Source organism: Colletotrichum phormii (assembly GCF_030913505.1).
Source record: "Colletotrichum phormii strain CBS 102054 chromosome Unknown BDP81scaffold_7, whole genome shotgun sequence".
Classification (NCBI taxonomy): domain Eukaryota; kingdom Fungi; phylum Ascomycota; class Sordariomycetes; order Glomerellales; family Glomerellaceae; genus Colletotrichum; species Colletotrichum phormii.
Window position 1 is genome coordinate 361348 of NW_026851449.1, and position 24112 is coordinate 385459.

The 24112-nt window shown below is 54.4% G+C and overlaps 8 protein-coding genes across 8 annotated transcripts; 6 read left to right on the plus strand and 2 right to left on the minus strand.

Moving 5' to 3' along the window:
* Nucleotides 1-22: 22 nt before the first annotated feature.
* BDP81DRAFT_316506 (coatomer WD associated region-domain-containing protein) lies at nucleotides 23-3971 on the minus strand (the record flags this gene model as incomplete). The annotated part of the gene is made up of 6 exons (XM_060584179.1): nucleotides 23-265; nucleotides 317-1419; nucleotides 1471-3369; nucleotides 3429-3748; nucleotides 3813-3862; nucleotides 3942-3971. 6 exons carry the CDS (start codon nucleotides 3969-3971, stop codon nucleotides 23-25), a joined length of 3645 nt encoding a protein of 1214 aa, XP_060446690.1.
* A 1026-nt stretch (nucleotides 3972-4997) lies between these two features.
* Nucleotides 4998-9572, plus strand: BDP81DRAFT_448186 (UDP-glucose:glycoprotein glucosyltransferase; the record flags this gene model as incomplete). The annotated part of the gene is made up of 3 exons (XM_060592261.1): nucleotides 4998-5131; nucleotides 5197-6370; nucleotides 6423-9572. 3 exons carry the CDS (start codon nucleotides 4998-5000, stop codon nucleotides 9570-9572), a joined length of 4458 nt encoding a protein of 1485 aa, XP_060446691.1.
* Nucleotides 9573-9948: 376 nt separating this feature from the next.
* BDP81DRAFT_371383 (DNA repair protein rhp54) lies at nucleotides 9949-12506 on the minus strand (the record flags this gene model as incomplete). Its single annotated transcript, XM_060586627.1, has 2 exons — nucleotides 12417-12506; nucleotides 9949-12355 (listed from the first exon to the last, which is right to left on the minus strand). Coding segments are annotated over exons 1-2 (2409 nt in total). The 5' UTR covers nucleotides 12419-12506.
* Nucleotides 12507-14111: 1605 nt separating this feature from the next.
* On the plus strand, nucleotides 14112-15293 carry BDP81DRAFT_424135 (ankyrin and HET domain-containing protein). Its single transcript, XM_060590119.1, has one exon. It carries the CDS (start codon nucleotides 14262-14264, stop codon nucleotides 15198-15200), a length of 939 nt encoding a protein of 312 aa, XP_060446693.1. The 5' UTR covers nucleotides 14112-14261; the 3' UTR covers nucleotides 15201-15293.
* A 602-nt stretch (nucleotides 15294-15895) lies between these two features.
* BDP81DRAFT_290259 (uncharacterized protein) lies at nucleotides 15896-16192 on the plus strand (the record flags this gene model as incomplete). The annotated part of the gene is made up of 1 exon (XM_060583062.1): nucleotides 15896-16192. A coding segment is annotated over one exon (297 nt), but the record flags the coding sequence as incomplete, so codon positions are not given.
* On the plus strand, nucleotides 16084-17442 carry BDP81DRAFT_201549 (mitochondrial carrier domain-containing protein). The gene has a single exon (XM_060582547.1). It carries the CDS (start codon nucleotides 16281-16283, stop codon nucleotides 17286-17288), a length of 1008 nt encoding a protein of 335 aa, XP_060446695.1. The 5' UTR covers nucleotides 16084-16280; the 3' UTR covers nucleotides 17289-17442.
* A 153-nt stretch (nucleotides 17443-17595) lies between these two features.
* BDP81DRAFT_515902 (methyltransferase) lies at nucleotides 17596-18824 on the plus strand (the record flags this gene model as incomplete). Its single annotated transcript, XM_060595862.1, has 4 exons — nucleotides 17596-17654; nucleotides 17728-17899; nucleotides 18006-18315; nucleotides 18364-18824. 4 exons carry the CDS (start codon nucleotides 17596-17598, stop codon nucleotides 18633-18635), a joined length of 813 nt encoding a protein of 270 aa, XP_060446696.1. The 3' UTR covers nucleotides 18636-18824.
* A 1089-nt stretch (nucleotides 18825-19913) lies between these two features.
* Nucleotides 19914-21472, plus strand: BDP81DRAFT_424141 (uncharacterized protein). Its single transcript, XM_060590120.1, has one exon. The coding sequence runs from the start codon at nucleotides 19996-19998 to the stop codon at nucleotides 21061-21063; it is 1068 nt and encodes a 355-aa protein (XP_060446697.1). The 5' UTR covers nucleotides 19914-19995; the 3' UTR covers nucleotides 21064-21472.
* The last annotated feature ends 2640 nt before the right edge of the window (nucleotides 21473-24112 follow it).

Consider the following 24112-nt stretch of genomic DNA (forward strand, 5'->3'; position numbering starts at 1 on the left):
TCTATTATACTAGCTAGCTCTTTTACGCAAAGAGCTTCAGGCCACTGCCGTGCTTGCCAACCTCGCACACCCCGCAGACCTTGCAAACGGTGCCCTTGTACTTGCTGTGGTACTTGGAGCCGTCGAAGGCGCACTCTTCGTAGGAAGTGCCGCTGTAAATGGGTGAGTGGCTGGCCGCGCAGATATCAAACTCGGCAAACTGGTCAAACTCGATTTCAATCGCATCCGAGGGGTTGCGCTCGCATTGAGCCTTGGCTTTCTTGGCCTGCAAACGGCGTTAGTCGGGAGATTTTTGGGATGCAAGGGCTGTACTCACGTTTTCGGTCAGCTTGCTGGAGCCGCCATTGGCAATAATGCGATTGGCAAAGCTCAGTGCTGAACCGTAGTTCTTGTTTCTTATCGCCAATTGCATCGCGTTGTGCAGGGCCAGCTGGCGATGAGGAACCTCAATCTTGGGGATGGTAAAGTAGGCTGACAGCTCAAGGTTGCGCTTGAGCTGCTCACCAGTTGTGCCGAGTTTGCGACGGCTGAGCTCGATCTCCATGGCGACGGCGTACTCGCTGGCGGATGTGATGAGCTTCTTTGCCTCGGCGACCTCGCTTTCGCTTGTAACGGCGTTGATTAGGATGGCGTGGAGGATACCCTTGAAGACCTGGAAACCGTCCTCGAGCTTGTTCGTCTTCATCGAGTTGTAACCCTGCTGAAGGTCGTTGGTTGCCAGGAACTCGAGATCCCTCGGTACAATGGGCAACACCTTTCTAGGGTCCGTCTCTTCAATCGTACGTCGTACATAGTTGACCAACGGGGGAAGGTTTGCAGAGGCCGGGAGATACGTTTTTGATGCCTGGTAGACTTCGAGGAAGCGGGGCTTAAGCGGCGCAAAGTTGACTGCTCCGACTTGTCTGTTGAGGAGTTGCATTGCTGACTCAAATGAGCCACCGGCAACATGATCCACAGCCAGAGGAGAGTTACGAGCCCAGAGTTCGGCCTCACTGCTTCCAGCGCCACCAGCGTCGGCACTGTCAACGTTGACAAAGTCGCCCTCAATCTCGGGGACGACATCATCGCCGAGATCCCAGCCTGCCGCGTCCTCGTCGTCATCGACGTCGATGAGGTTGCCATTCTTCTTCGCAACGACATCGTCCTCGACAGCATCGTCAAAGCCGTTGGCAGCTGCAGGTGCATCCTCCAAAGACAGTCCCTCAACCTGGCCAAGCAGGGCCTTCTCGAAGGTGGATTGGGAAGTGGCCTTGGTAGGCCAGTTTGCCTTGAAGGTGGGGACGACAGGCTTGGGGGGCGTCAGAGCCTCCCCAATCGTAGGCGTCTCCAATTGGTCCTCGGTGAGACCAGTGGCCTCAAGAATAGCCTGGCACTCCTCCTCCAAGCCGTGGGACTTTGCGGTCATGTATGCCAACGGGTCTGTGTCCTGTTAGTAGAAGTCTGAGTACTGCTTGCATTGCAACAACTTACAGAGATCGATTTCCTTGAACATCTGGATTCTGTCCTCAACCTCGCCGAGGTAGAGAGCGTTCTGGAAACGTGCAGTAAAGTCACCTCTGTGCTCGGCAATCTTGGCCATACGAGCCAGCTTAGAGTGGTCACCAGTAGACAGGTACAGGAATGACAGCTTGTCGAACTGCTTAAGCTTTTGGTAGGCCATTTCGACGACCTGGTGGTTTCCGTGGGCCAAAGCCTCGGCGCTCAGCCTCTGCCAAAGCTTAGGACGATCCAGCTCCTTTGCAGTCTCGACCGCAACGTCGAGGTTTCCGCACTCGATTGCGAGCTCGAAGCGGGTCGCGGGGTCCTGCACGAACTGCAGAGCAATCTCAGGGTATCCCTTCTTCTGAAGGTAGGAGATGATGGATTGACCAACGAGACTGGAGTTCTGGATGATGTGCAGCATCTCCTCGTAGTTACGCTTGACGAGGGCCAGCTTGAACCGGTATTCAGTGGGATCGACGTGGAGAACCTTGGGCTTGGCCGCTCTATCAAGGCAGTAAACGTTACGGCCCTTGACACGGACCAAGTAGACAGTCTGGTCCAGGGTGCGGACGATACCGTTGTCGCCATTGAGGAGCGTGTACTTGATGTGGTTGAGGGTTGAGTACAGCAGAACACCAGCGTCGTCCCAGGTTGCACTCTTGATCCGGATAGTCTCGTGCAATGTGCTGACCTGCTCAAGGGTCTTCGTCACGATGGTAACGTTATGCTTGCTCAAGAGTGCCGCGTACAGCCCGTCGTTCGACCACACAACGTACTTGACACCGTTAACAGCCAACTCAGCGACGCTCTTCTTCTGTTGGATATCGTAGAGATGAACGACGGTGGGCGTGATGATGAGGAGGTTGCCGGTACCACCGAAGTAGATGTCGCTGGTTCCGACGGGAGGCTTGAAGGAACGGGTCGTGTTGTTGGAAAGATCCTTGATGTCGATTGTCTGGCTAGAGGTGTTCAGCACAGCGAAGCGGTTGCGCGCGACGAAGATGGCTGAGTTGCCCTGGCCGCGCTTCGACTCAGTGGGCTCAATGGCCCCGGAACCATCGCGAGGAAGGTTGATCAGTTCGTAAGATCCGCTGTCGGAGGGGGAGGTTACGAGAACGGAGCGCTCAGCCGGGTTGTACGACAAGGTGCGCGGCGGGGTCCAGGGGCTTCCAAGCTTCTTGAGGGAGAGCAAAGTCGGGCTCTCGGTACTCTTCTGGAAGTCGTAGGATCTGACATGCTTCTCCTTGGTGATGTAGAAGAGATTGTTCTGGTATACGGACGATGCCGGTCTCTCTCTCTCCAGCTTGAAAACCATGACACCGTTGTCATGGCCAGCAGCGAACAAGTTGATCTCGGGGTGGGCGGCAATAACCCAGAATCGGTCGTTCTCGCGCTTGAAAGACTGCACCGCAGTGCGCTTGTTGAGGTCCCAGACACGGATGGTCTTATCTTCGCCGACGGACAGGATCAAGTCTTGGTGGGGGTGGAACAAGCAGCCGGAGGCGTTCTGGAAGTGTCCCCTGCAGGTATCGACCTCCCAGGCCTTCGTTTCGCTCATGCGCCACAGCTTGACGAGTCGGTCGTCGCCAGCAGACACAATTAGTGGCATAGTCGGGTGGAACGCAACCCAATTGACACCACGGTCATGGCCTTCCAGGACAAACTTGACAACAGCATCGGTGTTACCAAACATGTCGGTCTGGTTCTGGTTCGCGCGCGCGACCTGATCTTCGAAGGTCATCGATGTCGGAGCCGAGTGCTTCTTGCGCAAGCCGGAAATGTCCCAGACGCGGACAGACTGGTCGAGGGAGGCAGAGACGACGAGGTCTTCCTTCGGGTGGAATTGGGCGCACATGGCGTAGTGGTTGTGTCCTGTCATGGTGCAGACTGCGAATCAAGGTCAGTCACGCTCACGGGTATTGCGGGATCCTAAGGGTTGGGCGCACTCAGGGAGCGGTTTTGCCAATTCCATATCCTGATAGTCTGATCGTCGGATGCTGACAGAATCCATGGCAACTCATGATGGAAGAAGACGGTGCGAACGTAGTCGAGATGGCCGTTTAGGGTGAAGAGGCATCGGCGGGTCTGGTAGGACCAAACCTTGATCTTGTAGTCGTCGCCTCCAGAAACGAAGAGGGGTTGTGTCTTATGGAAGTCAATTCCTCGAACCGGGCCATCGTGCTCTTCGAATCGATCGATCAATGTTCCCATGCGGTAATCCCAAAGCTGAATCGTGGAGGAGTGAAGTGCGACGAGGATCCATGGTCTGGTAGCTGTTCGTCAGCAAGGGGGCAGACTTGGTAATGGGAAGCTATGAGTTGAAAGCTCACCTCTTGGGGTGGAAGGCGATGCCCTTTGCGCGGGAAGACTTGGACTCGAACTGTACACTACGTGAGCAATGGACTCGAACAGAGCATAGAATCTCATTCGAGACCCAATGCGCCGAGGGCGGAGCGTACCTTGGTCAACATGCCCGAGGAGGCCTGCATTTTGGCGGGGAGGTGAAGCCGGAGCTTCTAGCAACCAGCAGGGGGGGAAATCAGGCGGCACCTCTGGTAGGAAATGGAATCAAGTGCAAGCCAGCTTACCGACCAAGAAAGGCTGCAGCTGGAATCGAAGGGGATGGTGACATTCACGAGGTCACGAAGAGGACGCGGTGAAGGGGTTGGATGCGTAGAAGTATCCGTAGCGAGGTAAGGTAGAGAGATACGTAAAGGCCACTTCCTCGTCTCAGAGCCCCTAGTAACAATTCCGCTTCGTGGCCATCTGTAAAGTGTGGGTTATTTCTGTGGGTCCATTGGCGCCGATTGACAGGAGCTCCCGCATCAGAGTTCCGCCGACCACCGTGTCCTCACCGCCCGCCTGTGCTTCTGCACCTTACATAATCTGGAAGACACCATTCACTCTACCTTTCAATGAGGTGCCATGCACTGCCATGCTACCAGATGCGGGTCTTGAACTTGGCGAAGCTGAGGTAAGCAAATGCCCCTCCAATAGGCCCGTTTTTCTGCCGTTCCTCCCCGTGGACCTAATACCCCTGACGTCCCTAGGTAGGAGACCAGACGCTAGTCTACTTTGGTACAGCTCTTTTGTCAATGTGTTCAGAAGGTGCCGTCACTTACACCGGCCCCGGACTGAGCAACTCCTAAACCGTATTACCTACGAATACGTTTGGCCCGCCTAAACGGAATTCCTCTCTAGAAACCCCTCCAAGCATTCTTGCACCCGCCATGCGACAGAGGCGATAAATAAAACACCTTCTTCGGCGTCCCTGCCCTTTTCCTCCAAGTCCAAGACACTTTCTTTCAGAAGCTGTCTGCCTTAAATATTCACCCAACCTTGCCGTCCACCTTCTTGGCAGGAAGAAACAAGTCGTCGGGAATTCCTTCCACCCGGTCTCGACTCAAAAGAACCCCAATTCGCTTTCTCTCGACCCCCCAAGCCAACAACTTGTTGCAAGTACCGACCAATCTGGAGGACAGCCTTGCGCCGGCCGTCGCGCTCCCTCCTTCACCATGGTGCGGTTGTCGCAACTGCCAGTGGGCTTTGGCCTATCGCTGTTGGCAGCCGTCAATGTCGCTGCGGTCCCCTCTGTGACGGTGGATATGAAGGCTGCCTTCCCGTCTGGCCCCTATCTTCTCGAGCTGCTGTAAGTGAATTTGTTCAATGCTTACCCCTTATTTCTCTCACTGCTGGCTAACACAATCGTTCTAGTGAGACCGCTGCGGGTGAAAACGCAACTGCCTACTTCCCTCTCCTCGATCGCATTGCCAGCGGCCACTTCAGCGAAGCCAAGACTGATAAAGAGGTCTACGACAAGTTCCTCCACACACTAAACGAGGATGGCCACATCACCACACCTGACGCCCTATCTACCTTCAAGCTGGCCCTTTCCTTGCGGACCGCCGCTCCTCGTATTGAAGCCCACTATCAATACTACCGGACCGCTGTAGAGCCAAAGCTCGGAGCCAAGACTCAAGATGGCTGTGAAATCTGGGCCGAGCAAGGAGGAAAACAGTATTGCACTCCGTCTCTAGACAGCGCCAAGGATTCGACGCTGGACGGCGCGAAGGTGCTGCCTTTCGACCGAGTTCTAGGATCTGGCAAGGAGGCCATCTTATACGCAGACCCGACTTCGTCTTCTTTCGGTTCTTTCCACAAGGCTCTGGCTCAGAAGGCTCGCAATGGAAAGCTCGAATACCGTCTGCGTTACACAAAGCCTCCTGGAAAGTACGAGGAGCCTCTACCCGTCAGCGGGTACGGAGTCGAGTTGGCCTTGAAGAGGACCGACTACATCGTCATTGATGACCGAGAGGCGCACCAGGATGACTCGCAGAAGGTTGTCAAGACTGAGGAGGTCTTGGACGCTGCAGAAGAGGTGGCTGACCTGAAGCCGCTATCAAAGTCCGAGGTACAGGAACTTGGTCTGAAGGCAGCATCTTTTGTCATGCAGAGCCAGAACCCCTTTGAGACGCTCGTCAAGTTGTCGCAAGACTTCCCTAAGTTCTCGACCTCCATCGCCGCTCACAATGTGTCTGCTGAGTTCCTCGCCGAGCACCAGCTTAATCGCCAACAATTGGTTCCTAGCGGTATGAACGTGCTTTGGATGAACGGAGTCCAGCTCATTGAGCGCCAGATTGAGGCATTCACCATCATTGATCTCCTCCGCTGCGAGCGCAAGCTTATCGACGGCGTTCGCGATCTTGGCTTTACGGGAGGCCAAGCTGTGTCTCTCCTTGGCCATCCCAAGGTTGCCGAGTCCAAGTCAGACGAGGAGCCCCCGCGCTTCGACTGGACGGATGACCTTGAGGAGGAGCAGGTCATCATGTTCCTCAACGACCTCGAGAAGGATGAGCGTTACCAAGATTTCCCTGATCAATTGACTTCGGTTAGTCCGAGCTATCCCTCTCTACCAAGTCCCAGATGCTAACTTACCCCAGCTCCTTCAGCGTGTTTACCCTGGCCAGCTGCCTCCCATCAAGCGCGACATCTTCAACCTCATCATCCCAGTTGACTTCTCCAAGATGGAGGATCTCAGCGTGGTGGCTCAGATGAACTCCTTCGTTCAGCGGAAGCTTCCTATTCGTTTCGGTCTGGTTCCTCTAACGCCCACTGAGGAAGCATTCCAAATCAGCAAGGTTCTGTACTATCTCCTCGACAACTACGGCTTAGATGTCTTCATTGAGTACCTCGATGCTGCTATGCAGGCTTCCAAGACTGAGAAGCCGGACCAAGGCTCGTTCGACAAGGCGATCCAGGACCGTGAGCCTCTTCCGGATGCGGATTCGAAGATACTTTCTTTTGCCGAAGTGGTGGAGTCGGACGAGCTCGATGGCATCGTCAAGCTGGCCAAGAACTGGGCAAAGAGACTCAACGCAAACACGCCCGTTCCACCCGTCTTCATCAACGGTATTCCGGTTCCTCGCGAGAACAACTGGCTTCAGGCAATGAGCATGAAGGCTTCCAGTGACTTGCAAGCGATTCAGCGCGCCGTTTATCTGGGCATGGTTGATGAGAAGAGCTGGATTCCGGACTTCTTCCTTGAGAAGGCCGTCAAGCGTCGCAACACCTACATCTACCCAGAAGATGAGAAGTCCCTGCAGGTCCTCGATGTCAACAAGATCTACACCGACTATGACGGTCTCTTCAGCAAGGTCCCAGTGATTGAGGCTTATGCAGACTCGACGAAAGAGAACTGGGCTGTTCTGACGGTAGTGGGCGATTTCACCTCCGACGAGGGAGCAAACCTTCTTCTGTCAGCTTTGGCTTTCCGTCGCAACAACCCTGGCGTGCGTCTTGACACCGTTCACAACCCTTCAGCATCTGCCTCAGCTTCTAGTGTAAACACGGCATTGAAGAATGGCGGTGACAAGTTTGCTGAAGCTGAGACTGTTTCCGATATCAAAGACCTCCTCAAGGCCGCCACTAGTGATTCGGACGCAATCTACACTGCGGCCCTCAATGAGTTCCTCTCCTTCGCCGCGGTTAAGCCGGGTTCCAACCTACTTATCCTCAATGGCCGTGTCGTTGGACCTTTCACTGAAGATGACCCCTTCCAAGGCGATGACTTCCAGTTCCTCTTGGAGTTTGAGCAGAAGGCCCGTATCCTCCCCGTCTACGCAGCTGTGGATGAGCTTGGATTGACAGACAAGATTTCTGGCCCTCTGGCGGCTGCTAAGATCACGTCAGTCACGGCGCTGTCAACCATCTCTGACCTCCCTGCTGGCATTTTCGAGTCTGCGCCATCATTGCGTGTCAGTGCCCACGATGCTTGGAACTCAACCTACACTGCCATTGAAATTGGAAACCCCGAGACATCAAGCATCCATTTGGTCGGTGTTCTCAACCCTGCCAGTGAGCAGGCGCAACGGTGGGCGCCTATCCTCAAGGTTGTCGCCGAGCTAGAGGGCGTGTATCTGAAGCTCTTCCTTAACCCGAAGGATAAGATTGACGAGCTGCCTGTGAAGAGATTCTTCCGATACGTGCTTGAGTCAGAGCCGACGTTTGATGAAGCTGGCAAGGTTCGCGCACTTGAGGCATCCTTCAAGAGCTTGCCCTCCGAGGCTCTCCTTAATGCCGGCATGGACGTCCCACCATCCTGGCTCGTTGCACCCAAAGTCTCGCCCTTCGACCCGGACAACATCAAACTCAGCGCCATCAAGTCGAACGTGCACGCCTCATACGAGCTTGAGAGTATCCTCATTGAAGGACACTCTCGTGAGGGAGGACAGTCGCAGCCTCCCCGCGGCGCGCAGGTCGTTTTGGGCACCGAGAAGGAGCCTCACTTCGCCGACACCCTGATCATGGCCAACCTCGGATACTTCCAATTCAAGGCAAACCCAGGCTTTTACAACATCAAGCTCAAGGAGGGCAGGAGCACCGACATTTACACCATCGATAGCATTGGTGCGAAGGGATGGGCTCCCGTGCCGGGCGATGAGGGTACCGAGGTGGTGCTGATGGACTTCCAAGGCACGACTCTGTACCCTCGCCTGTCACGCAAGCCAGGCCAAGAAGAGTCTGACGTGCTGGCCGAGCCTGAGAACAACAGCATCGTCGGCCGCGGCCTCAAATTCGCCGAAGGCATCTTGGGCAAGAAGAAGTCAGCATCTGACGAGGAGCACGCCGAGATCAACATCTTCTCCGTCGCCAGCGGCCATCTCTACGAGCGCATGCTCAACATCATGATGGTCAGCGTCATGAAGAACACCAAGCACACGGTCAAGTTCTGGTTCATTGAGCAGTTCCTCTCTCCCTCCTTCAAGGACTTCATCCCGCATATGGCCAAGGAATACGGCTTCAAGTACGAGATGGTGACCTTCAAGTGGCCTCACTGGCTGCGTCAGCAGAAGGAGAAGCAGCGCGAGATCTGGGGCTACAAGATCCTCTTCCTTGACGTGCTCTTCCCCCTCTCCCTCGACAAGGTCATCTTCGTCGACGCCGACCAAATCGTCCGCACCGACATGATGTCCCTCGTCAACCACGACCTCGAGGGCAAACCCTACGGCTTCACCCCCATGTGCGACTCCCGCACCGAAATGGAAGGCTTCCGCTTCTGGAAACAGGGCTACTGGGCAAACTACCTCCGCGGACAACCCTACCACATCTCAGCCCTCTACGTCGTCGACCTCCGTCGCTTCCGCGAGCTCGCCGCGGGCGACCGCCTCCGCCAGACGTACCACTCCCTCAGCGCCGACCCCAACAGTCTCGCCAACCTCGACCAGGACCTGCCCAACCATATGCAGTTCCAGATCCCCATTCACAGCCTGCCGCAGGAGTGGCTGTGGTGCGAGACGTGGTGCTCCGACGAGAGCCAGCGCGCCGCAAAGACGATTGACCTCTGCAACAACCCGCAGACAAAGGAGCCCAAGCTCGATCGCGCACGGCGCCAGGTGCCCGAGTGGACCGTCTACGACGACGAGATTGCCGCGCTCGACCGCAAGCGCAAGGGTCTGCCCGCTGAGGCGCCCAAGGTTGTCGTGGACGAGTCTGAGCAGAAGCCTGCTGTCGTCGAGGTGGAGAAGAACACCAAGAGCCGCAACTGGGAGGAGCCGCCCTCGGAACAGACCCATGACAGAGACGAGCTATAGACACACATCAAGACTTTTTCTAGGTACGATTCTTGTGTAGAGTTGCGCGAAGCATTGAGCATTATATAGAAAGACAGGGAAAAAACGAACAATCGGATTTCATGAAATGTTCTCTTATTTTGACTTGATCTTGAAGGTAGAAACGAAACGCTCGACATGCCCACCACGTCTTTTCTACAAATGTGGATATTTCTAGCTCATGTAATATGTTCATACGGACCTCTCATAAAGTCCAGTGTATCAAGCAAAGCCCCCGTAACACCTTTGCCATTTACGAATTCATACGACGCCAAACACCCTCTGTTGACTTCTTCAAAGACAAAGAAGCCACATGTTCATAATACATGCACATACCCCTTCCGTCAAAGACAACGCTCTAATGCGAAATATACTGGAACACAGCAGACACCTCTGGCTCCCCACACTCCTGCCTCAGCAGCAGATCCTGAATCGGTTTCAACCCCTCATTCACAAAGTGATTCCACGTGCTCGTGTCGCCGTACAGCATGGCAGGCGACTTCATATACTGCCTGCCATCGGGCTTGCACCGCTTACACTTGAACGTGTCGTGGGTATCAGACTTGGTTCCGGGCCGGTACTGGAACAGCTCGCGCAGACTGCCGAGCGAAAAGTGCCGCTCAACGTCCTCGGCTGAGTCGACGACGCAACTGGACAGCGATTGCTTGTGAGACTGGCGCTGGAAAATCTTCTCCTCAATGGTGCCCGTGGTGATGAAGCGGTAGACGAAGCAATCCTTCTTCTGGCCGTCACGCCATACACGAGCGAGAGCCTGTTGATCTGCGGCGGGGTTCCAGTCGGGGTCGAAGAGGACCAGGCGGTTGGCGCCGATGAGGTTGAGACCGCAGCCACCGGCCTTGGAACTGAGGAGGAATACAAACTCCTCTCCGTCTGGGTTATTGAACTTGTCGACAAGCTTCTGACGCTTGTTGACGTTCATGGTGCCGTCAAGACGCAGGCAGCCGTAAGCGCGGTTGCGGCAGAGCTTCTCGAACAGATCAAGCGTCGATGTGTAATTGCTGATAAGTACAATTTTGTCGTTTGTGTCCTGGCGGATACGGGCGAGCATGCGGTCAAGGACTTGCATCTTGCCTGAGTACCACGGCTTGATATCTCTATCTCTGCCACGCGCCTCTTTGGGTACATAGTCGTCGGGGTAGCAATTTTCTGAGCCGGGCAAATCATCCGAAATATTGAGCAGATCAGGGTGGTTGCAGAGCTTCTTGAGGATATTGATGGCTTTGAGGGGTTGACTGCCCTTGCCACGGAGAAGCGCCTGAATGTCCGGACTGGTGATGAAGTAGTTGTAGAGATCAAGCTGAAAGGGTGCAAGATTGCAGAACACAACATGCTCATACTTGACGGGCAGGTACTTGGACAGGATGTCGTTTGTGCGGCGAATGATGAACTTGTTGACAATGCCCAAGAGCTCAGCCAGGCACTCGTCACCCTTTTTCCGTTCAGACTCGAGTGCGTCAGCGTCACGTCCGCGGAGGATCGGAAGCTCGAATCTTTTGCGGAACTCCAGACGAGTACCAAGCAGATCCGGATTGGCAAAGCTGATCAAGGCAAAGTACTCGGATAAGTCGTTCTGGATGGGAGTTCCGGACAATATGACTCGTCTTGTGACATTCAGGTTATTGAGCGCACTGAAAGTCTGACTGTCTCCGTTCTTGAGGCGATGACCCTCGTCGCAAAGCATCAGGCCGATCTTGGTGTGCTTCAACTCCTCAACGTTGAGACGCAGGGTCTCGTAAGACACGATAATGACCGGTCTCGTGACTGCTCTGCCGCTCGCAATGGCCCACTGACGCAGCTGTCGCGTCAGCTCTTCCTTTGACGCCTTTCCGTCGATTGCAAAAGGCGTGACGGCATCAGCGCCAAGCCACTTGACCAATTCGTTGGCCCAGTTGCGCACCAAACTGGAAGGGCATGCAACGATGGCCTTCTGGATGGTACTCTTTCCAGCATCCGGGGATTGCTTCAGGAGAGTCCAGAGCAAAGTGATACATTGAAGGGTCTTGCCGAGACCCATCTCGTCTGCCATGATGCAGCCATTGGCCTTCTCCTCAATCATGCCAGTGACGCATCTGTACATGAACTTGACACCCTCAACCTGATGTGGTCTCAGAACCTTGGCCAGTCGTGGATCGATGACGACGGGAACCCGGGGGTGCTCTCCTTCGACCTTCTTCTTGATTCCTAGGATCTCAGCCAGACTCTTGTGGACGAGAGGCGCGTCAATCTTAGTCTCGGCCTCAGCATCTTTCTTGTCTTCCTTCTTTTCGGGCTCTTTGGGCTTATCGTCGATGGTCGGGTCGTAGAGCACAATGGAGAACTCGCCACTGGGGTCGTGTAGCGGCTTCGCAATGAATTGTGCTCCAGTGCGCAGACCAAGTGTTGGTGGAGGTCGGTTCGGGTTATAGGCACTCGAATCCTTGTTGATCAAAGGCACCGAGAATGCTTTGCGAAACACAGTTGACTTGTCCTTGGCCTGAAATATGGGAAATCTGTTCGCATCTCGATTCGCTAAGGCCAGGCGATCGGCATTTGTGTAGGGCTTGTCGGCGTCGGTCTCGCCATCAGCACCCTTGTAATCGACCCTTCTCTTCTTTCGTGCCGGTCTGTCGGTTGCGACTGTTCTCGTTGCTGATCCGGGACATTTGAACGGTCTTGACAGCTTATCAACTGACTGAGGAGTCGGCCATCTCTTAGACGGCACGTTCTCCTTGTTCGCGATCGGGGTGGCGGTGACGTCGACGGTCCTGTAGAGGGGTTAATACAGTGCCGTGTTAGTTGGAGAGGCATTGGACTAGAATTGCGTACATTTTGAGCCGCGATTGGTGCAGTAGCAATGCTGCGGTTGCAGAATATGCGCAGTCCCGGGGTGGTTATTCGCAAAGACCAGCAGAGGAGTTGCGGATGAAGATGGAGGAAAAAGAATAAGACCAATATTCCCGGTCGAGGGCCCGATGTTGATTTGGGGCAAAGCGCGACCCGACCCGCGTCGCCACTCAAACACGCTTTCACGTGCACCAGGCCCCAGGGCCCATCTATTTAGTCTGCTTACCTCACCAATGCTTACTTAAGACGTCCGCCACTTATTGCCCTTGCCCACTTACACCCGCATCCTCCACCTCCAACTCGCAGTTATCGATCCTAAAAAGAACAACTTCACAAGACATTCAACGACAACCTGGCGCGTCATTCTCTTGGACGGCTTTAATCCTTCGTCAGTTTTCAATGTCAAGCGACATGCTTTGCTACCAAAAATGTCTTCAATGATTGACCAATTGTGCGGCGCAGTCAAGCCGTGCGTGAGAACCAAAGTTGGCGCCGTCTTAGTCTTGCTCCTAACGATGCAGCTGACGATTCTTCCAAAGTCATACGTGGCTAATTAAGTCATGATGTCTGGCTTACATTCAATTTGGCAATTACAAAAGCGTTTGAGTCCCCGTACAATCCTCTCTATCTAGTGAGGATTACGAGAAAGAAAATACCGTGTAGGATGCTCCCCGGTCTACAGCCATGTCGTCTGGGACAGCAAAGTTCGAATACAGCCACTGTATCGGCAAGGAAACCATTCGTCTTGTGCGCATCCTAGGTTGCGGCGCATCTCAAGATGAATCGTTGCAGCTTTTACTCGAAGAACACGCTGTTGCTGACCTGCCAGCATACCGAGGCCTCTCATACACATGGGGTCCGCCCCTCGCAGAAATGGAGCCCGCTCGGCAAATCGAACAGCAGCCCGTAACAATATCAGTGATACTCAATGGCCACAGTTTTGACGTGTTTCCGAATCTTTACGATGCATTGTGCTGGATCAGAGCGCACAACTCCTGCGACCTGTACTGGGTCGATGCCATCAGCATCAACCAGGCCGATGACATTGAGCGCAGCATTCAAGTTGGCATCATGGACCGCATCTACAAAAAGGCCACCCGCGTCGACATATGGTTAGGCTCCGTCACCGAAGACCACCACCCGGCTGAGGTATCCAGACTTGTTCGTACAATGGCCGAGAATACCCAGCGAAACTTCAGCTTCGACCAGGAAAACTCCTTCTTTGACGACGATGCTCTGAGCAGATACGGCCTGCTACATGTTCCCGATGACGTGTGGTACGCCTTCGTTGCCTTTTTCGAACGCAAGTGGTTCAACCGCGTTTGGGTCGTCCAGGAGGTTGCCTTATCAAAAGACGCATGTATCCTCTGGGGCAGCGATGTTATTCCGTGGGAGACAGTGGCATTTTGCTCCGACTTTTTGTATGAAAGTCGTCTGTACCAGCAGTTGTCGGAGGTCTTGTACGATGACAACCCTACGATCAAGGACGTCAAGATCGGTAGCAATTCGTCGGGCATCGTCGCAATCCAGAGGTGTAGACACGACATCCTCGACATGTGGGACAGCACCACACTGGATCACATTGTCGGCCCCCTCGCCTGCACGGGTGGGAGCAGCAGAACCAAGACAGCTGGTGCGCTCTTGTTCCTTATGTTACGCTTGACAGTCGGAGTGGAAGCCACCGACCCCAGAGACCAGGTGTTTGGTCTGCTGGGCATCCTCAACCTCCTCTTGGATCTCAGCGGCCGGACGAGGACGGAGCTGGAGGCAAACTACCGCAAACACTGCACGCCTATCAGCATATACACCGACACGGCAGTCTTCATCATGGAAGAGTGCAATAATCTGGCTCTCCTGACGGCGGTTCCCGATGACTCGGTCAAGAAGATTGAGGGCCTGCCGTCCTGGGTGCCCGATTTCTCCGCAAACGGCCCCTTCGCGTTTCTGGCGATGAGATGGCCCGCGGAGATTCCATACTTTGATGCCTGTCGTTCCATGCCGACGAACTATCGCGTCGTCGACGACCGGCTCCTCCACGTCAAGGCCTTGTGCGTCGGCACGGTAACGTTGATGGGCGAGGTATACTCTGAACTAGCGACCAACGGGAGCTTCACGCAATGGGCCGACTTCCTCTTGCAATGCGATCTCGTATATCAGCCGACAGGGCAGTGTCGAGTAGAGGCGTTCTGGAGGACATTGATCGGTGACCGAGACGCGTTCAAGCACCCCGCCCCAGACAGCCTGCAAAAGGCTTTCCACTCCTGGATCGCGGACCACGTCGTGTGGGAGGTATACTGCACCATGAAGAAAGGTGCCGATGTTGAAGAGCACATCAGCCGTCTGGAGAGCATCAAGAGACTCGCCGCATCGGATGTCAGCAAGACGGTACCCTCGTGCGACGTGATTATGGGGTATTTGAAGCAACTCAAGGAATGTGAGAAGAAGGAGCAAGTTGAGGGACTATTTGATCGCTTCAAGCACACCTGCCAGGTGTATGTGAATCTTGCGTTTGAGACGCTCTGGGAGAGGCGGCCATTCCTGACGGATAGTGGTCACATGGGACTTGGAGGCCAATCCGTGCAAGATGGCGATGGAATATGGGTGGTTGCTGGCTGTCCATCACCGCTTGTGCTTCGAGAGTTGCCGGTATCTTCTATTTCTGGGCCTTTCAGCTATCGGTTGATTGGGGAGGCCTACGTGCACGGCATCATGCACGGGGAAGCCGTTGTTGAGGATGCGTTGTGGGAAGATGTTTGCATCCAGTGACAACATCTTTGCTGATACTGTTCACAGCATGTGTCATTATTTTGAGCTACATTAGAATGTCTTCATAAGAAGATTACCATTACTTATTTAACCGAAAATCGTCTTGAGCAACGTGAAGTGATCAGTGTACCTCGGTGACTGTCCCACCGAGGCTTACCGAAAAGTCTCGGTGAGAGCTGACCCCCACAATGGGAACACTCGAGGGTACCTGCTGACACCAGAAATCAGGTGACATTGGACCAGACGGTCGGCGCCTCTTACACCTCATTTCTGCGGCCCCCAACTCCATCTCTTCAACGCGACACAACCGGCGCAAGCCCGCATTCCAACGTTCTTTGCCGGGCGCACTCTTATCTTACGGTACGCTGTGCTGACTGCTTGCGATTTCATTGACTCGCATCGAAACTCAATTGACCTCACAGCTGCATATCGACGCTCTTACCCCCCACGCCTGACGACAGCTCCATCTTCACATGCTCCGCATCAAACACCACCACCACGTCTAGGTATTCGTACGGATACGCCCGCCCGTAACGTCTCTAGTCAGGGTGGATCCCAAGGTCCCCCGGTCCCCCGGTCCCACGGCACCTCTCCGCTTTCACCAAGCTTCCCTCGGTCCCGTCTCGAACGAAACAAAGCACGGCTCCCTCGCTCTAGAGCTCTTCATCAACCCCATAATGGCTGACCCCTCCCCCTCCTCATCCTCCTCCTCTCCCGGGACCCCGCTCCGTCCACCCTCTGCCCGCATCTTCTGGATCGTCGACAACTGGCCCTCCATCCTCGGCGGCACCGTGTTCGCCCACTACGCACACTACCAATACCTCTCCCGCGTCCGCAGTCCGAACCCGAACCCGCTCAAGAATGCCCGCTTCTGGGCTCTAGCCTCTGGCGGATGGATGCTCTCCTACCTCGGCATATGCACCGGAATCGCCGTCGCCCAAGCCAAAGTCAACCACTACCTCGACCCTGAAAATCGCCTTCAATACCGCGATTTCTAAAGTGCTCGAACGCTTCTGCTAGCTACAAGCACACAATTGTTACAAGAAACTTCACCACCCCCAGCCAGCCAGCCAGCCCACCATGTCCGCCGACTTCTGGGCCGGTTACATAAGCGGCGCCGTAGGCATCATCATCGGCAACCCCCTCGACCTCCTCAAAGTCCGCCTCCAAGCCCGCCCCGCGACCGCCGCCCCCTCGACACCCCTCCCCTCCTCCCCGCGACCGCTCCCGAGCCCCACCGCAGCCGCAGCGGCATCCTACCTCCGCCACTTCGAATCCCCCGCCTCCCTCGTCACCGGCTCCGCCGCCCCGATCCTAGGCTACGGCGCCCTCAACGCCCTCCTCTTCGTCTCCTACAACCGCACAGAGGCCGCCCTCAACCGCGCCCTCAACGTCCAATCCAGCCTCTGGACGACATGGCTCGCCGGCGCCGTCGGCGGCCTCGCTACCTGGGTCGTAAGCACCCCGACGGAGCTGATAAAGTGCCGCGCCCAGCTCTCCTCCCCGCCGGCCTCGAGCTGGGCTATCACGAAGGACGTCTGGCGCGCCGAGGGGATCAGGGGTCTCTACTTTGGTGGCGTGGTGACTGCGCTGCGGGATAGCGTCGGGTACGGCTTCTACTTTTGGTCGTATGAAATCACCACGCGGTGGATGGGCGTCGGAGGCGACGGCGTGCAGGAGACGAATCTGAAGGAGGAGGCTGCCAAGGTGTTACTCTGCGGCGGCCTGGCAGGCATCGTGACGTGGGTGAGCATCTTCCCACTGGACGTCATCAAGACCCGCGTTCAGACGCAGGCGTTTCAGGCACAGGCGCAGTCACCCGAGAGGTCACCTCTGCTTGCGGCACAAGGGCTCTCGCAGCAACAGCAGCAGCAGCCGGCGAAGCGTGCAGGCGCGATACAGGTCGCGAGGGAGGCCTACCGCGAGGGCGGGATGAGAGTCTTCTTCCGCGGTCTGACGGTCTGTAGCGTGCGAGCCTTCGTCGTCAACGCGGTTCAGTGGGCCGTGTACGAGTGGGCCATGTATGAGATGGGCGAGGGCCGGAGACGGCCTGCTGCTGCCATTGAGCCTGCGGGACAAGTCATGTGAGGAATCACGACTTTGATGAAATAGGCGGTATGAGAACATGTCGGCTCCAGATGGTCGCCTTGCGGTTCCTGAATGTCACCGCAATGTTGCCGCTCGCGCGCGCACCTTGATGGAGAAAGTTGCCGAATACTCTCCGGCATCACAGACAACCACGCAACCACACAGCCACAGAATAACGAGCCTGACGAGTTGAAAATGTGATCAATTATATAAAGAAACCTAAGGCCGCTCAAGCAACTACCATAGATCTTTTAAGTACCAAATATAGACGAAATACAAAGTCACCAAACATCTTACAGTTGCAATCATGACCACGACCGAGTCCGAAACAGCTTCTCTGGCAGAAATCAACCGCGTCTTCTGGGAGTCCGCCAATCCCAATTCCCTCCAATCTTGGACCCATCCTCAAGTCATGAAGCTGACATTGAAATGACGGCAGTGCGAACGCACATACCTTTCTAGAGCAAGACTGGATCAAAATCTTCTCCGAGCAACTCACTTGCTTCCTACGCGCCCAGGCCCCGAACCTAGGTCTCCGGCCCCGGGATACAGACCCGTCGAACCCCGTCCGGCTTTTGGATTATGCTTGCGCATCGGGCGGTGCTTCTTGGGTACAGAACCTCCCTTCAAAACCATACCTGACCTTACCTTCCCTTGCCCAACATCTTCAGAAGTCTATGTACATGGCCCCTAACAAGACAACCTCATGAACTCTAGGCCCTCAGCCCCTTTGTCGACTCGATCCTCGGCATCGACATCGCCCCCGCCATCGTCCAACGCTACAACGACTGCGCGGCGCGGCTGGGATACGCTCCAGCGCAAGTGCATGCCGTGGCGGGCGATTTGTCCTCGGATGAAGAGTTGGCTAAGGAGGGGGTGTTTGATGTGGTTATCATATCGATGGCGCTTCATCACCTTGATGATCCGTTGGGGATGTTGAAATTGCTTGCGAAGAGGGTGAGGGTTGGTGGCGTGTTGATTGCTGTTGAGGGGGTGGATTATAAGCCCACAGGGCTGGAGGCAGAGGGTAAGATGCCCGAGAAGGGGGAGGGGAAGGGGGAGGGTTGGTCCGGAGGGCATGGGGGTGAGGGTCATGGAAGGGGGACTCATGAACATGGTGTTCATGAGCACGAGGTCCACCAGCACGGCGTTCTCAAGACTACGAATCAGCATCTGGTTTTCAGCGAAGAGCTTTTCAGGGGTTGGTTTCGCGATGTTGGGTGTGATGAGGGCAGGTTTGTATATGTTGAGAATGAAGAGGTTAGTCATGTTCCGGAGGAGGCTTCTGGGAAGGCTGGTGGATTGGATAGGAAGATGGCCATTGCCTCTTCAGTCAGGAAGGAGTGAGGATAGACAAGCAATGGTTTGGTAGGAATAGGATGTGTTTCTCGACGTCGATATGTCGATTGAAGCAAGACGCAACCCGGTTTCTCTCAACCAAGTTCCCGGCCACAGCCAAATCAATCAAGAACCTCGGGAGAAAGCAACCAGCACCCATAAAACGAATCCTCCTTGACTTTTCTTCGAGCAAGTTCCCTCTCCCCCAACACCATAACCCATAGCGCCACTCCGCCATCTCGACAAAGCCACACTCCAACTCTATCCTCACGAACAGCCTCGCTCGCCCATCCACACCCTCAAACCATCAAGGTCATCCATCCAGCAATGGCAAGCCTTTATGACCAAACTACTCTCCTCATTCCAACAGGCAAACGGGGGGTTCAACCCCCTCGGGCGCTTTAGCCCAGCGGTTAATATGGAACACGCAGCTGGGGCCGTGAGATTTCCACAAGTCTCTGAGGAGATGGACCTCGTCCCCTTGAGTTCGACTCCACGCTTGGGAGCTATTTTTTTGCACTTTTTGGCACCTTTGTTTTACTCCAGGGGTTCTTCTTTCAGATGTTTGTAGGATTGTTTGTTTCTATTCTTCTTTCCCTTTCGTCGTTGTGGATTTGATATTGTGTTCTCGAAACTAGTTACAGATAACATTTATGAAAATCGCTTAGAGGGGTGATGATAAAATTCCGCCCTCTCCCGTCTTCATTTTCTTTATTCTTACATTGGGTTTCTGAAAAGCCGAACATGACTGTTCCTTCATTTCGAAGTGGAGGTGATCGTGAGGCCGGCGATCACCAGATATGCCTTGGGACCGAACCTCGCTTCCTTTCCCATTACTCATGATACAATCTGGTACATGTGTAAGGCATGAACCTACCAAATGAATCGATCAAATAACAAGCGAATTCCTTTGGAGTGGAGTGAATTGTTTGTTGTCCTTCTTCCACGGGGCTACTACTAATTACCACGACCGGCGACATATGACGGCACCCACCCGCACAGGATCCCTTCTTCCGACAACTACTATCGAGAACGACCAAGATTCATACACGACATGTAAAATTAGTGTCCTTTAGAATGAGTCATGCCAAGCTCCTGGTTCTGAAACTTGCTCGCTCGTCACTCGGCGCCTTTTCTCGGAGACATTTCCCTCGCCCGGCCAGGCCGCCCCACTCCGGATCCGATCTTCTCGGCAACATTTCACGGCCTCGGAGACATCCCGCAAGGCCGCGTCTCAAGCCGGCACGCCCGTTCTTCACTTGGAAAAACATAAAAGACAATAACATGGCCTCAATGATAGCTGGATATATTGCAATCTCATCGAATACACGCAATTTAACTTCCAAGCTTATACCACATTACAACTTACATGAACACCCTCTATAAAAACCTCATCAAAGCACTCCCACTAGCAACGGGCATCGTCACATCCAACATGACAACCCCAATCCTCCACGACGTCCTCGTCATAGGCGCAGGCCCAGCAGGCCTCGCCACAGCAACAGCCCTCTCCCGCCAACTCTACACCACAGTCCTCTTCGACTCAAACCTCTACCGCAACGCCCGCGCCACCAACATGCACAACGTCCTCGGCTTCGACCACATCCCGCCCCCAACCTTCCGCGCCAAAGCTCGAGAGGACCTCAAAGCCCGCTACGCCAAGACGGTGACCTTCGCCGACGGCGTCGAGGTCGTCAAGACGACCAAGGTCCAGGACGGGCTCTTTAGGGCCGAGGATAAGCAGGGCAAGGCGTGGTTTGGACGGCGGCTGGTCCTGGCTACCGGCGTCACGGACATTGCGCCCGAGGTGCCGGGCTACGCGGGCTGTTGGGGCTACGGGATTTTCCACTGTCTGGTTTGCCATGGCTTCGAGGAGCGCGGGGCGGAGAGGGTGGGCGTCCTCGCGTTCGGGTTGACGGGGAGCGTCAAGATGGCGACGCATATCGCGTACATGGCTCGGCCGCTGGGCAAGAAAGTGACGATTTATACTCACGGTGACGAGGCTCTCGCTTCGGAGATTCGTGCCATGGCGAATAATCCCTTTACCGTTGACACACGGAAAATCACATCGATGCGCATGGCTGGCGGAGAGCACCGCACCAGCGTCACACTCACGCTCAGCGGACGAGATGGAGAAGAAGGAGAGGAAGTCACAGAGGGCTTCCTCGCTCATGCACCGTTTACAAGGCCCAACGGTCCCTTTGTGGAGCAGCTTGGGCTGGAGACGATGGATAACGGGGATATCAAGACGACTGCCCCTTTTGGACAGACGAGCGTTTCTGGTGTCTATGCCGTAGGCGACTGCGGGAATATGGTCAAGGCCGTTGCGACGGCGGCGGCGAGCGGTGCAATGGCTGCGGGTGGCATGGTCGTCCCGATGCAGATGGAGCCGAGGGTTGAGATGGATGTCGAGGCTATGGAGAAAGTTATTGGATAAAGGTCTTGTAGACGATGGAGCGTACGATAGAAGAGGTCTTCTTAGAACAGGAACAGGTAGCTTGACTCCGGAGATCCATAAATCCGGTCTATTGAAATATAAGCGAAAAGAGACGATATGCCCGAGACTTGAAATGCCGTTCTCCAAGCCCACTTCGGAGGTGAACTCCGATGATAGTCAACCAGTCAACTATGTTCCCGAACAGTCTATGGAGCCTACCACTGCGCTGAATCTTTTTAACATCTCAGGAGTATTTCGAGTAGCCCAAATGAGACCCATCACCGCTTCCTTCCCGCATCTTCGTAGCTTCACCAATCTTGCTCAAGCACGTATCCAAACCCATCGTCGGCACCAAAAAAAAACCAACCAAACAAGCAACCCTTTCCTCAAAGCCACGAAGACCGAATTACTTTTATCGTAGGATCAGTTACCCCCGTCTTGAATGCAGTAGATCTCAAAGACGGTCCGATTATCGTTCGACATGCACTAGCGTCCACCAAGTTTCTCCCAATCACCGCCGCGGCATATCCGTTGCCTCCAGGCAGCAGAATTAATTTCTCCTGCAGCTTTACCCCTTCCCCCTCCATTCCCCCGACCTTGCGACCACAAAAGTCACCACCCCCTTTTCTATGCCGAGACTCTTGTATCGTCAAATCATGCCTTTTCGGGATATCAGCTGGACGCCACATGTTAGAGGCGGTGTGGGGATGGGGTCTCTGCGCTGGTTTCCTACATCGAAGCCTAATCCGGCCGGCAACTGGACTGAGAGCCTGGGGAGCTGAAGCGGGCTGCTAGTCTCTCCGTGGAGGCTCAATTCAAAATCCGAGGCAGGGATCAAACCATTCTTTCCATGGTTTGCATGCGGATGTTGTAGAAAGAGGTTGCACCAGCCAGCAGGCGGTTACAGAAACAAATTTTTCAAGGGGGAAGCAGGTCGAACATGACGAAAGAAGTAGCTGTAACCGTCTCTACACGATTTTTTCCTTGTAATACCTACACTGAAAGGGCTCCTGAAAACGTATTCCCTCTAATGAAGCCATGAATGATGCTTGACGAAGTTTTTTGAGTAGCTTCGTCGCTGAGTAATTACCACCGCTCAAGTCCACCTCAGGCATTCGAACATACGGCGCGTCAAACCCTATCCTTTACTAACTCAAGGCCTGCCTCTTTGATACTTTTGTATTTCGAACTCCATGATACCGGCTAGGGCCCCATGTCCATGTACTCGACGAGGGCCACGGAGTACATACTCGACACCTTCTAAGCTGCCCGGTCTTGCTCGAACTGAGCGGGTCCATTGATCACTCTCACTTTTGCAACTTGGTAGAAAGTTCGCCCCTGAAGCCTTGCACCTTGGACAATCTCTGAGCTCCAAAGGTAATGCAGTATCACACCAGGCTCCAGAACTGTGAATCCATTTCTTCTTTTTGGTAAAACTAGGCTGCCCTCAAAAGCCTTGCGATGCTCATTTCCAGGGACCACTAGGCGTTTACCCGGCACTCAGAGACAGACACAAGCTGAGAATGGTCGATGTTCTAAGAATACTTCAACGTCCTCGAAGTCTCGTGCCAGATTTACCATATTCGGCCGCTTGACGTTGTACCCACCCCTTTGTCATCACCCACCGACTTCCTTCGTTGCTGCAGCCTGTTGGAAAGCCCAAGGGTTCTTGTAATTAGTACGTCGATTGTGGATTTGGTGGGAACGGGCTGGGGAGGCAGGCTTCCATTATGGGCATGCGTCCGTCGTTCTATACTTAGGTAGGCACGTTACGTGACCTGTCCGTCAAGGTCAAGAGGTGGAAATGAAGGCTTTCGTGCAATTTATGGCCAGTTTGGATTAACTTTGCCCAGAAAGACATCATCATATGCTTGATGTTTTAACTCTAGCCGAAACCTCACGAGAGATTCTCTTCTCCCCAAGCCCTGGCAAAGGCTTGTGTCGCTATTTTAAAAGGCCCAGTTCTATTCTCAGCGAATCCTTCACAGCATGACTTCTCGCAATAATGCGAGGCACTTTTATCTAAACGACCCTAAAGCTTCAGTAAAGAATAAGGATGAAAAATGATCAGCACAATCATCAGCAAGCTGAGCGAGACTTCAGCACTCGCCTCCATGGAAAAGGGGGCATGCCCACCCCACCCTAGCAGATGTAAACCGGACACCGTGAAAAGGCATCGTCGTCAAGACAAACGTGTTCACCCCCGGGTTTCTGCCTGTTCCACCAACCGCTCCCACCATCTAGACTATCAAGGAGTTTGGATCTGTGCCATCATTGTGCTCCCCTCCGGCATTGGGCCCTTCCACGAAAAGTACACTCATGCCTAGTGCCTGGTTGCTTCGTTCCTGTGTGGATACTCGACGAAAGGGGTGGTATTCCAGCCGGGATGGGATTCCTTACCGCGAAGATGAACTCGAGATTGGTTCTTGGATTGAGAGGTATTTTGAAGCATATCCGCGCAAACCGCCGGACAACGTCCTCCTTGCGATCCACATCATGCTACGTCCACTTCGAAAGAGTAAGTAGCTAGCCGTAAAGAGAGCCGCGAACAGGGACCAACATCCTCACAGGACGACGCTATCGAGATGCGTAAACGGGTGATGTGCCCTTGGGGACGTAGTTCGCAGGACTCTTCAAGAGACACATGGATGGACATCAAGCTGGTCAGCCACTAGCATAGAGACTCGTCATTCCATAACCAAGTTCTTTATTGAGAGAGATCGAGTCATCTTCAGACCCCAAGGTCAGGCATCGACAACCACCCACCGCAGTTACTCATCCCCGTGTCGTCTCGACGCCACCAGATGCCCCCATACCCATATCATCTGCAGTCCAGGTGGAACGTTACATAGGAACGGTCGTAACATCCGATACCCTGATTGCATCGCTGCTTCCCATAAGCATCCATAATATCACAGCAAATCCACCCATACACACACTTGTGAACTAACATACCAACCATAACGTGGGGTCGGGTCACAGAGGCGGTAGACCATGCAGCTACCACCCAATCTCCTCAGTAAATCATGCTCTAGAAAATTGGTCCAAC